Below are 13857 nucleotides of genomic sequence, written 5' to 3' on the forward strand. Positions count from 1 at the left end.
GATGCTCGACTACGCCCTCGCTGAAACCTCTCAGCCTTTCATTATGGTACTTTCTTTATGCTTCATTAACTTGTGCCTGATAATTACTGCGCATATGTTTTGTTTTGTGTTTCTGTTCGTATCAGTGATGTTGCTACCAGGCTAAATCGCACCCCCAGTATGATCTTTGGCTGTGTTTTGAATACGCCGATTAGCGTCCACTGATAACCTACCTGTTTGCGCGCCAGACCTTATGCAATCATGCAGGGCTGACATCATGCCAGTGATCCAGAGCTACCATATTCTCACCATACCCAAACTATGGTACATTAAGAATCTCATGAGAATAAATCTGTAAACGTTAGCATGGAGAAAGGATCGTTGTGTCAGAGGAATCAGTGGTGTCTCATGTGGATATCGCACTCATGCTACAAAAAAAAAAAAAAAACAATGACAGATGACAGTCCGTGTTGGCATACTGGCATAGTGTTATCACAGCGACACACAGGGTGTTGTGGCATTTTGCCAGAGTGATAGAAGGTGTATCATGGCATAGGGCCACAGCTTAAACTGGGGAATGAACAGGATGGTTCTGGCATGAATCTCAATATTGTGTTGACACTGTGTTGATCCTTGCAGGCCTGTGTTCTCCTCTTCAATGCTGACGGTCATGCTCTCCTCTACAGCTCGGTAATGAGAGGGTATGCAATGCGCTTTGGTCTTAACCCTTTATCTCTACGGTATTGACACTTAACATGAACATCCTTCTCAGAAATAAAATGAGCAGATCGCCTTGATGTGTGGAGAGCTGTTTAGAGCAGTGCTTCTCAACCGGGGTCCCCCTAGTGGTGTGTGGCGTAATTGCAGGGGTTCCGTGAGAAAGTTTGTAATTTTTATATATATATATATATATATATATATATATATATATATATATATATATATATATATATATATATATATATATATATATCATATCATATACGCACATCAAATGTAAAATTCACATGCATTCAGAAATATCACGCTAGCTGAGCTGTTCATTGACGGATTTTATTTTAAATTTATTTACAAATGAAATGATTATTTGCAAAAACCTTTGACTGGTAGAAAAGTTCAAGTGTCGCATTGACGGATAAAATAAACAAAAGATAATTGAGAGAGTCAAATTAAATGTCACACCGATGATAAAATGTAAAACAATAATAAAATCTTGAAATGTTTTGATTCAATTTTAAATGTCCAATGTTGTTGTTATTGTTATTATTGTTATTATTATTATTAATGTTAACAATGAATAAAATTAAGTAACATACATAGAAATTACTGTTAAATATATAGCCTATAATTGTTGTAGAGTGAGGGGGTTCTTGTGGATTGTTCGGAATATGCTAGGGGTCCAGAGCTCACAAAAGGTTGAGAGCCATTGGTTTAGAGGATGAGAGAGAGAGCGAGAGAGAGATCTAAGACAGGAGGTGCAAACTGCAAGTGAGCAATGTGTTGGATTTTGTGGAAGCTTATTACAACTGCAAACCAAGTGAGAGTGAAAATGAGAGAGCTTCTGCATTCTGCCCATCTTGCTCTTGTTGCTATGGTGATCTTCTTTCTGAGATTGGTCACTCCTCCTAAAGTAGGGGTTTGGGAGACAGAGGGTACAGCTGCCGAAATTTAGGATGGATCCAAACCAGGAACACAGCGCAAACATCCACACCATTAATCTATCCCGTCTCACCGCCTCTGTCTTCCTCTCACATACACACACAGCTTATTTCTCTCGGTCCCACTGCATCTTGAACTTGTACACCAGGAGTTTGCTTAGTGGTTATATACTAATTTCCCCACAGGATCATGATCCCACCAGAATAAAACACACACACACACACAATCATCAGACGCTGTACTATGAAGTCGCCAGTAGAAGGCGTTCCTACTACTGGTTGCCATATTAACATTTATAAGTGGGTGGCGCAACTAGCATTCCACTTTGAAACATTCTGGAGGGAGAGCCGAACATACCTGAACCTACAAGATGAACGAGAAGCGGTGTGTGCTCTTTGCCATCGAGGCATCTATGTGCGGCGAAAGTGCAAGCTACAGGCTGTCTGGGTCCACGAAATAATTCCGTCTTGCAGGCAGTATGGTGGATCACGGACCACGTGCGCTCTACTGCCTTACTCCCATTGGTTGTTGCTATTGAGGCGAGCCAACCGACGGGAAGAGTGAGGCGAGTCGACCGACGGGAAGAGTGTGCGAGCCGACCGACGGGAAGAGTGTGCGAGCCGACCGACGGGAAGAGTGTGCGAGTCGACCGATGGGAGGAGTGAGGTGAGCTGACCGACGGGAAGACTGAGGCGAGTCGACCAACGGGAAGAGTGGGGAGAGCCGACCGACGGGAAGAGTGAGGCGAGTCGACCGACGGGAAGAGTGTGCGAGCCGACCGACGGGAAGAGTGTGCGAGCCGACCGACGGGAAGAGTGTGCGAGTCGACCGATGGGAGGAGTGAGGTGAGCTGACCGACGGGAAGACTGAGGCGAGTCGACCAACGGGAAGAGTGGGGAGAGCCGACCGACGGGAAGAGTGTACGAGCCGACCGACGGGACGAGTGTGGCGAGCCGACCGACGGGACGAGTGTACGAGCTGACCCACGGGAAGAGTGGGGAGAGCCGACTGACTGAAAGAGTGGGGAGAGCCGACCGACGGGAAGAGCGATGCGAGCCGACCGACGGGAAGAGCGATGCGAGCCGACCGACGGGACGAGTGTGGCGAGCCGACCGACGGGACGAGTGTACGAGCCGGCCGACGGGAAGAGTGTACGAACTGACCGACGGGAAGAGTGTACGAACTGACCGACGGGACGAGTGTACGAGCCGGCCGACGGGAAGAGCGATGCGAGCCGACCGACGGGACGAGTGTACGAACTGACCGACGGGACGAGTGTACGAGCCGACCGACGGGACGAGTGTACGAACTGACCGATGGGACGAGTGTACGAACCGGCCGACGGGAAGAGCGATGCGAGCCGACCGACGGGACGAGTGTACGAGCCGACCGACGGGAAGAGTGTACGAGCCGACCGACGGGAAGAGTGTACGAGCCGACCGACGGGAAGAGCGATGCGAGCCGACCGACGGGACGAGTGTACGAACTGACCGACGGGACGAGTGTACGAGCCGACCGACGGGAAGAGCGATGCGAGCCGACCGACGGGACGAGTGTACGAACTGACCGACGGGACGAGTGTACGAGCCGGCCGACGGGAAGAGCGATGCGAGCCGACCGACGGGACGAGTGTACGAGCCGACCGACGGGAAGAGCGATGCGAGCCGACCGACGGGACGAGTGTACGAACTGACCGACGGGACGAGTGTACGAGCCGGCCGACGGGACGAGTGTACGAACTGACCGACGGGACGAGTGTACGAGCCGACCGACGGGAAGAGAGAGGCGAGTCGACCGACGGGAAGAGTGAGGCGAGTCGACCGACGGGACGAGTGTACGAGCCGGCCGACGGGAAGAGCGATGCGAGCCGACCGACGGGACGAGTGTACGAGCCGACCGACGGGAAGAGTAAGACTGTATGTGTGAACATTTCTCTACACAATGCTGATCATGACTTTATGATGTTCTGTCATAGTGACCTTAAAGGAGAGGTCACACCAGAAATGCAGCTTAGACCTTTACACAATCGCGCTTCTAAAAAATGGATTTATTTATTTTATTTTTTAACCACTTTTTGCTGTCTGCTTCATTTTTATTGTCTCATTGGCAGTTTTCATCAAGGGAAGTTGTGTTGTGTGTGTGTGTGTGTGTGTGTGTGTGTGTGTGTGTGTGGTGGGTATTCTGTGTCTAGTGGAAGTACTGTGATGTACACAGATGCATCAGCGCTGTCTGACAGAAACGGCCTGGGTTTTTGCTGCGAGTCTGACGAATGCTATGTCAGCATGTCTTTAGTGCGTTTTGTTTTTTCCTTTTATTTTTAACCAAGGGTCCATTTTGAGGGTCCTGAAGAGTGTTAGAACTTTGCTGATGAACAAAAAGAACAAAAGATGTCTTCCTTGTCCGTGTTTCTATGACCAGGAGTCTGAGAATGACATTGTTCTTTATTGCGTTTCCTTTTTCGAATGACGTTAAGTCGTCAGTAAGTACAGTACGGAGTGTGTTGTTAATCACGGTAATCGACAGCTCTGTGGTGTGATGCTGTTCCCACCGTTCGAGTTCTCCAATAAAACGACATCCTGATGCGCTTTCGTTCCTCGCCAGTGTCTCTTTCTTTCTTTCTTTTTTCCACTTTTAGATCAGAAAGATTTTCTGCAAAGTCCTCTGAACACTTTCCCACGTCTAAAAACTGTCATAAAGTTACAACTTTTATCTATGACTGTTACAAAGAGCTCACACTCCAGACTTCTTACCAAAATGAATGTCGTCTTCCTTATCCATATCAGCAAATACACACGTTTTTTTTTTTTAATCCAGTTATGTGAAGAGATTGCACAAATGCATTCATATAAACCTGTGAGTTTTCTATCGCACCTATGCGGTCAGCTTCTGACCAATCAGATCGGAGAATTCAACAGTGGTATAACTTAATTACACTCTTTCAACCAGCGGTGTACTTTTGCCACTTGTGAACAAAAGGATAGCACTTTGCTGGTGTGCTGCACTGCTTCTGATATAAAACAAGTCCTAGATTAAGTAAATGCAGTTTATAAATGCTGGTTAAAAGGGTCGGCCATTCTCTTACTCTTGCATTTTGCTCAGTAATCGTTCCGTGTCCACCAGTTAAAGTATCTACTCTGGAACAGGAGCTGAAATCAGCTCTGCTTTCTTTTGTTGGAAAATAAATAAATAAATAAATAAAAAGTGCAATGTTTCAAGGCCTTGGATTCCTGCAAGGTTGAGCTCTGAATTCACAACCTAACTGACGCAGGAAGAGATCTCGAGTTCCAAAGTTCACGAACTCACTAACGATAACGAGTGACAATAATAACGTCAAAATCGGTCATTTGCAGGGCAGTGTTTCGACAATATGACACAAATAGCATGATCAAATCGGTGTTGCTTGACTTTTTTTTCCACTGCGCCAACTTACAGTGCGTACTAGTGTTTCAGCTTATTGAAAAAGTGAAGTCCCGGTAGTTTATTGCTAACTGGTTATCGCTTCCCCACGTTAGTCGCGTCTCAATCCACCGCACCGAGTTCCTCCGGAAAGTACGAAGAGATTGAAAAATGTCTCGTATCTGACAGACCTTTTTCCTCTCCAGCGCCGCCTGTCAATCAGTTCATCCCGATAAGACAAGCAGCCAGGGGGAAAAGAGAAATGGGGAAAAAAAAATAAGTTATCAGACTAAAGCTTTCGGACTTGTGCCCTTGACTGATTCGGTACGCCTGACTACGGCATGTACCTGCCGCGATTGCAAACAGCTACCGCCGCTAGAACAGAGGGACGCGTGGGGGGGTGTGTCTCGTCATGCACGCTTTCACAAGGTCTTGTGTTACGTAAAGAGAAAATAACGAGTGAGAAATTGATTTAAGTGTCACAGGAGGACATGAGGACAGTCCTGTGCAAACAAAGTGGCTATGTGTGTTTACCATGATGCTGATTAATGACTCCTCCTACCTCATTTTTTCCCTTCAAAGTGTTGTCCCTAACATGTCTGCGTAATGTATTTCTTATCAATGATTAATTAGTTTAATCATTAAAACTTCGTAAATACACAACGATTTAAAAAAAAAAATCCAATTATTGATTATTATAATTATAAATCGTTATTATATTATATAGTGAATAGGTCACATGTGATGCAAATACAGATTTCAAAGCTGTTTATTCAGGTTTTTGCAATACAGCTTTTTTTGCTTTGCTCGTCTCCGTTTTAGGTCCTCCAAGGCCCACCCTGGTCCTGTCGTCCACATAAGTGATAACCCAATGGATGAAGGCAAGGTAAATGTATCTCTGAGGTTCCTTCTGCATCGATGCACAAAATGTCATAATGTCACCAGTACTAACCATTTCTTATGGAAAATAAACACATTATAACAAACCTGGGGTCCCCCCCCCCCCCCCCCCCCCCACACGTAGGAAATAATGGTGTTTCAGTTGTGATTCTGAAGAAAAAAAAGAAAGAGAAACTTTAAAGGCAGCATGTTGTCATACTGAAAAGGCAAAAGTCCTTCATTAACCAGACGTTTTTCACCGTAGCAGACGACCGCAGCTAATATCTCAAATGAAATGTTTGAAAAACAGCATTCATTCTGTGTGGTTCCACAGGTTAAAAGTCTAGATGAGTTGCTTCTACTTAACTTTTCTCACTTTTTTTTTTTGCTGCCATAGCAACAACTTGAAGTGCAGACAGAGGTATCATTAATGTTATGCAATCTTACGTCTATTGCTTTTAAGGGAAAATCCGTCATTCTGACCAACACGATCATCTGAACCTTCTCTCGGGTTTCTCGGACGGTCAGCTGATCGCATCTCTCGCTGTAGAGACAGTAAACAACCCGTGTGATGAGTGACAAAATAGATTCTTTAAGGCTTGAGATTTTACGGATTGTGGGATGTACGTATCCAGAGCTGGAATTAAGTACTTGCAGTGATTTGATATCAAAAAATGCACATATTGATATTCAGACTTCAAACATGACTCCAGACCAAAGACCAGCTGTTTTTTGGGGGGGGTTTTTTGCACAGTACCTGCTCAAGTGTGGAGCAGTATTGCAACCAGCACAATAATGATGTAATGTAATACCATTTGAGGCCAATAAATATGACACTGTTAATTAATTTAATAGGAGATCCCACTAGAGCCTACGTCCCACACACATATTATTGTTTCATGACCTCCATTGAGTAGTTCGTGGCTTCATGAATTTGTGCTCACAATTAACTACTAATTGGTGTGTAATACCAAAAGAATAAATAATAATAATAATAATAATAATAATAATAATAATAATAAACAAGGACTATTCTTGCAGCAATATATTGGCAATAGTATATACAATATATCTTCTCATTCATATTACCATTGTGTTAGTTTTTTTATTATTATTTTAAGTTAACGTTTTTTTAATGAAATTTTAAATGGATGCGTGAACTAAACACAAGTAATCTTCATAATCTAAATGGCAGATTGACTTAAACAATTAGACTATTTCTGACTGCGTGCTCATCTCCCTGCATCAATATTTACATAACTATTGGTCCTGACTCTGAATACAGCATGTTTCTTAATATGGGGTATACAGGACATCTACAATTAATATTCGTTAATATTATTTCTCTGTGCTCAGTCTGTTTAGTGGCTGGAGTTCAGTGCGTCAGGCATGTTCCATTGTTCATCCCTTTGGGCTGACCTTCTCAGCTTGCTGCCACCGCGACCCCTGTTAGGAAAAGTGGAAGGAAAATGAATTGTTCTCACTACGTTCAGTTCAAATAACTTGTACTATAATTTTAACTTTTGTATGTCATCCACAGTTCAAGCTCTGGCCAGTAATTCACTATGAATCCTGGTCCTTTCTGATCTGGGTGTATGCCGGAAATGTGCTGATTGCCGTTGATTTTCCCTTTCTCTCTGTTTCTCTCTGTGTTTCTATTTCAGCTCATAATAGGCTTCGAGTCTGGCATTGTGGTGCTGTGGGATTTGAAGTCAAAGAAGGCAGACTACCGCTATACTTATGATGAGGTTGGTGCATGCTTTCCTCCTCCTGCTCTGTCTCCAAGGCCTGTGATATCATTGGCTTTACTCAAATTGGAAAGCAAAGATCAAATATTCATTTTGATCTAAATATCTCAGAGAAGCTGCCAATGGCTTTATCTTCAGGAGATGGTATCAAACAAAAGCCTCGTCCACGGAGAGGTAGTTTGTGGGAATGTGTGTGTGTGTGTGTATATATGTATGTATATATATATATATATATATATATATATATATATATATATATAGATATAGATATAGATATAGATATATATAGATATAGATAGATAGATAGATAGATAGATAGATAGATAGATATAAATATAGATAGCAACATATTTTACATTTTAAAAAAAAAAGATTAACAAGCATCTCAGAAAGACTCACAAGAGTTAAACAGATTTGATGACCTTTGTCAACAGCAGTCAGCTTACATCAATCATTACATGCTACATGTTGAGCCTAAGGCAGAGCACAGCACAAGGGAATTTAACACTCACACAAAGAGTCAAGTCGCATCCATCTCCTTTTTGTCTCCTTTTTGTCTCCTTCATCTCCTTCTCTCTCTCTGTCTCTCTCATGCAGACTTTCTGTATCTTCCATTTGTATCTGTTATTCTGCATATGCTAATGTGTTTTAGTGTATTCATTTCTCTGGAGCTCATTGGTGCTTTTATGAATGTCAGCCAATTTCTTGAAGCTCAAACGGCGAGCCACTAAGGTGACTTGTTGTGACCATTGCCTTGGTTCGAGTTTCTCTTAAGTTGGTTTATACATGCATGATATCTGATTTAACCTGTGCTTTTGCTTCAAACTTCCTGTGGCTTTTTCTTTTTTGCATTATTGTTCATCTTGTGGGTGGAGGTGTAGGTGTGGGTTGTGTTGATGGTGATGTTGTTGGTGTTAGTGGTGGGGTAGGTCAGTTAAATTAATTAAAAACATCGAAACAAATACCTAGAAATCTCTCTGTATTAACATATGCAGTATATATGCAACAATACTGTACCTGTATTACAAGTGAAAGAAATCAGGCTCACTCACCTTCTAAACATAGCCCCAGGATATTGTTTGTGATGTTGGTGGTGATGTGGGTGTTGTTGGTACAATTGGTTTAAGTGGGGTTGATGATGCTTTTGTTGGTGTGTTTGTGTTTCTTGGTATGGCTGGTGGTGATGATGTGGATGGTGGCGGTCATGGTGTTTGGTGGTGTTGGTGTGGCTGGTTACTGTGTTGTTAGCGTTGATGGTGTTATTGATGTTGATGTAGGTGGGGTTGCTATCTTATGTTATTTGTATGAGCGTTAATGAAGTCAGTGTAGATTTTCATAATCGTGTAATTTGCGTGTATGGTGTTTGTGGTGGCGGTGGTGCTATTGATGGTGTTCATCTCGGTAATGTTGATATTGATGTGGTTGGTGTGCATCTTGGTGGCATGGGTGATGGTGTGGATGCTGGTGTGGGTTGGGTTGCTATGGTGTGAGTGGTATTGGTTTTCATATTAGTGTGGTTGGTGCATGTGGTGTTGATGATGTGGGTGGTGATGTTGGTATAGGTGGTGTTAGTGGTGTTGTCTTCATACTTGAAGGTTAGTGTGCATTTAGATGGTGTGGGTGGGGTTACTGTGTGGTGTTTGTGTACTTGGTGATGATGTTGGTATAGGTGATGTTTACTATTGGTCTGATCAGTGTGCATGTTGTTTTTGATGGTGTGGGTGGGGTCACTGTGTGGTTTAATTGGTAAACGATTGGCTGGTGATGATGGCTTTATAGGTGCTGTTAGTGGTGTTGATTTTCATATTGGTCTGGTTGGTGTGTGTGTGTGGTGTTACTGTTGGTGGTCTGAGTGGTGCTGGAGGTGTTGTAATTGTCCTTCGGAAGGTCATCAGGATGGTCATTTAATCTAGAAAGGGAGATATATTTTATCGTGTTGATGTCGCCATGTGGCGAGATGATGGATGGAAGGACAGAGACTCTCTGAGAAGGAAGATGGCAAGAGGAGTAGAGGACTTTTTGACAGATGGAAGGTTACTCTCCTGGTGGCGTTAGAGTGTGTGTGTGTGTGTGTGTGTGTGGTGATAAATATGCGGTAACTGAGTGTTGCCCTGATCACTGCATCACTTTGATGGAAAGGCTTAAAGCCACTTAATGAAAGCCTTTTCCAAGAATGATTCATCACTCTGTTTCCTGTCCAGCCAGCCTCCACCATCTGGTGCTATTACCAAAGTAGAAAGTGTTGCATTAATCAGAAATTAATGGCAACTCGGGATGGATTTTCTTTCAGTTACTAAATCTTTTGTTACCCATCTGTTTCAGGTAATGACCAGCAATAATGGCATTTTCATTCATTTCAGTTACTTATCAACTCCGAAATAATGATTTGGAGAACATTTAGAACAAGAGCTCATACTTGATTAGCTTGGTCAATGAATAGTTACTATGTCTTGTTCATCCATTGATCCATCCATCCATTTTCCATATTGCTTATCCTACACAGGGTCACGGGGAGCCTATCCCAAGTGTCTTGGGGCACAAGGCGAGGGACACCCTGGACCGGGTGCCAACCCATCGTGCACACACTCACACACCTATTCACATACTATGGACAATTTAGACATGCCAATCAGCCTACAACACATGTCTTTGAAATAGGGGAGGAAACCGAGGTACCTGGAGGAAAACCCCCGAAGCACAGCGAGACGAGAACATGCAAACTCCATGCACACGGGGTAGAGCCTGGAATAGAACCCCTAACTCTGTAGGTGCGAGATGTTCTAACCAATAAGCCACCGTGTCCCCTGGGTCTCTTTGGTTATCCTGTTCAGGGTCATGGTGGAGCCATTGTTCCTATAGGAACATTGGGCAAGCTGTAGGATTACACATTCACAATACAAGAGATGCCAACACACACACACACACACACACACACGTTCACACCTAGGAGCAATTAAGTATAGCAAGTAACTCCTAATGGTGGGTGGGAGGAAACTGGAGAACCCTGAAGAACCCCCCACAGGTAGAACATGCAAAACAGACAGTAACCTGAGCTCAGGATCAAAGTGAGACTGCAACGCTCCTCACTGCACCGCTATGCCGTATTGCAGCTCTTATTTTAGTTCACTGTTATCATTTATAGTTTTATTTATAGATGTCTCGACTCACACATAGTACTCATAGATTTACGGCATCCTATTAACAACTGTAGGCTATTATATTTATGTGCTCTATCATGTAAACACTGTCTAATCTTTCTACATCTCTACGTTTGTTTTATTAATTGCAGTGTTTTATTCACATGTATCTATCTCTCAGCTTTGGCCAGCTGAAGGTTTCGGTATAAGAAATTCATTACAATGATCATGTAACTCTTAATACAGAACATTGCTACAGTCCTATTGTTTATTTCTGGCTCTCTCCGTGTCTCCCTGTGGGACATCGAGTTCCCTGAACATCAACAGCCCAGCTTTAATTGGGCCTTGGAGTGAGTGTGTGTGTGTGTGTGTGTGTGTGTGTGTGTGTGTGTGTGTGTGTGACTCAGAGACATTAGGCAGAGCCCCCTGTCTATGTCCCATGACTGCAGAGAAAGAGAACAGGAGAGCAAAGCAGTCCCATCCTCCAGTCACTCATGGATGTTTTTCCATCATCGCTGTGGGATTTATGCTAAACGAATGCTGTGAAGTTCTGCAGCGTCTCCTTTATAATTACTTGTGCACCTATCCCCTCCCCCGTGCTGCTTTTTTTTTTTTTTTTTGGTCACGTAGGTGTAACACTCACCGCTGTGTGTGTGTGTGTGTTCTGTTCGCTCACTCTCCGAATATTATACAAACTGCTTAGGTCTTCATAATCCCATTGGCAGAATGTAGTACACACAGCGTGAGTCTGAATGAAGGTGTGTTTGGTTTGGTGTGTGCACGTGTTGTGATGGTTGTTTGTTTCCTATGAGTAGATTTTACAGAGATATAAACCACGCCTTGGTCCCTGATGGTCCTGTAATGATGCTGCAGTTGTTTCATTGATTAGTTTGGGTAGTTCCTTGCAGCTCCAGAAATAAGGCCTGAGCATGATTAAGCTACGCAGGAGGAGACTCTGTTTAATTAGGATATAATAAGCACTCTGTTTCACCTCTCTCTTCTGCTGAATTCTCTGCTGTTCTTTCATTCTCTCTCTCTCTCTCTCTCTCTCTCTCGTGCGCTCTCTGTCTCTTTCTCCCCCTCTTTGGGAGCGTCTGATTGTTGCTGTGCTATTGAGGTTTTCGATTTGAAGTGTGAGCTTGTAATCTCTCCATGTTCCAGCGCGCTGCCTCTAAACCCTCGGAAAAAAAAAAAAAAAAACTCATTTCATTCTCAGTTGCTGACCTAATGTAGCTCTCTGTGTGGAAAGGATTTTTTTTTTTTTTTCTTCAGATGAACAGCTAAGTTAATTCCAGTAGTATGAATGTATATGTATGTATGTGTGTGTGTGTGTGTATTTAATTTATTCATTTTTTTTAAAGTGGCAGAACGAAAAGGGGTTATGTTATGCTGGGTGACGATCGTGCTCTCGATGGTGTGTGTAAGATTTAGTCTTGAGGTTTGGAGGCTTTGGACGAGGCTGTAGCGGTTCTCGTATCCGCTGTATTCGCCTCCGTGCAGCCGTTTCGCTTGTCCTTGTATTGAGGTACAACCTAACCGCCTAAATCTCCCAAAATCATGCGGCAAAGTGTGTTTTTTAGAATTGTTCGGGGCATAAGTCTAAAAGATGTCCGGTGCAAAAACAAGACAGCTTATCGCCAACAGAACACTACAGCTCCGGTGAAGCATGGTGGTGGCAGCATCAGGAAAAGGGGGCTGCTTATAAGCCTACGAGCGCAGATGGCTCAGAATCAAATCCGACAAATCTCGGGCAAATTTTGGTTTCCTGGAATTTCAGTCATTTATTTGGCTTTAAAGGTTGGAAAAATTACATTTCATGTAATATTTTGTATGTACAGATGTGCATTAGTAGTTAATGCCATAACTGTTGAGACATCATAGTGCTTTTTCTCCTCCACCCACATTGTGAAAGATCCCCCCTAATAATTCAGTTAGTATAAATAATAGGCCTACTATATATATTGTATTTATTTATTTATTTATTTTTTAAAACAGTACTCAGTAATCTACAGAATGATGTACTCTTCTTATTTACTTTTTTTTTTACTAGAAGCCAAGAAATGGAATTTCTGCCTGTTTTGGGCGGGGGGTGCTGACATCTGACAGTTTTAGCCATTTATTCCGCACACGCTCCACAAATCAAGGTTATACGGTTCGAGAACTGCATTATAAATAACGGCTGTTAAGAAAAAAAAATCCCCTGTAAACACTTCCTCATCTCAGACTACACCGCATGGGGTCGTGACCCCAAGGTTGAGAACCTATGTAATAATTAATGTCCAAATACTGACGGTGCTGGGAACATCTGCTCTCAGATTTGGTGTAAGCAACATAGATATGCCATTGATCAGAGGTCTATCATATGGTAGTAATGGACCTTTCACCATTTCCTCTCACCCTCTTCTCTCTCTCTCTCTCACTCTTTCTCCCTGTACGTATCTGTTTATTTCAGGCGATCCATTCTGTGGCCTGGCACCATGAGGGGAAGCAGTTCATCTGTAGTCACTCAGACGGCACTCTGACCATATGGAATATAAAGTCCCCAGCCAAGCCTGCACAGACAATCACCCCACACGGTGAGCGACAGAATTACTAATCCCCTGCAAAGATCCTGTGGTACATGATATCCCCATATTTTATAGCCATTTTACAGCAGCCATGAAGATGTGAATTTTATTGCCAATTACACACGCCAGACTAATGGCTTTTTTAAATGAGGAAATTAGGTTTATGAATTATCACACAAGTCTTCGAACTTAATCTCTCTCTCTCTTAAACACTTAAACACACACATGCTTATGATAATCTCAGGGGTTGGGTTTTTTTTTCTTCAAAAAGGTTACACTGTGTAGCTCTATGAAATGGCTTTTTTTTTTTTGGCTCACACAGAGCAGCTTACAATCAGCTTTTATCTTGTATTGTCATTTTGTACACTCATCTTTCTTAACCTTCAGGATGGAAAGTGAAGCTAATGGACCCTTTAGTCCACCATTTGCTTTGTGTTATTGAAGATGCACCTTTAGAGACCCTCATTACTGCTGTCACATAGAGAGAGGGAA

General features: G+C 43.1%; 1 protein-coding gene across 3 annotated transcripts in view; it reads left to right on the forward strand.

Annotated features, from left to right (window-relative positions):
• The window catches only part of stxbp5a (syntaxin binding protein 5a (tomosyn)), a 78272-nt gene that overhangs the window by 39506 nt on the left and 24909 nt on the right, over nt 1-13857 (forward strand). For all 3 annotated transcript variants that reach the window (XM_053687690.1, XM_053687691.1, XM_053687695.1), the window contains 3 exons: nt 5857-5920; nt 7578-7661; nt 13251-13374. In XM_053687690.1, coding sequence (XP_053543665.1) covers nt 5857-5920; nt 7578-7661; nt 13251-13374 — 272 coding nt within the window. The remainder of the gene's footprint in view (nt 1-5856; nt 5921-7577; nt 7662-13250; nt 13375-13857) is intronic.

The sequence above is a fragment of the Ictalurus punctatus genome, chromosome 2 (genome assembly GCF_001660625.3).
Source record: "Ictalurus punctatus breed USDA103 chromosome 2, Coco_2.0, whole genome shotgun sequence".
Classification (NCBI taxonomy): Eukaryota; Metazoa; Chordata; class Actinopteri; order Siluriformes; family Ictaluridae; genus Ictalurus; species Ictalurus punctatus.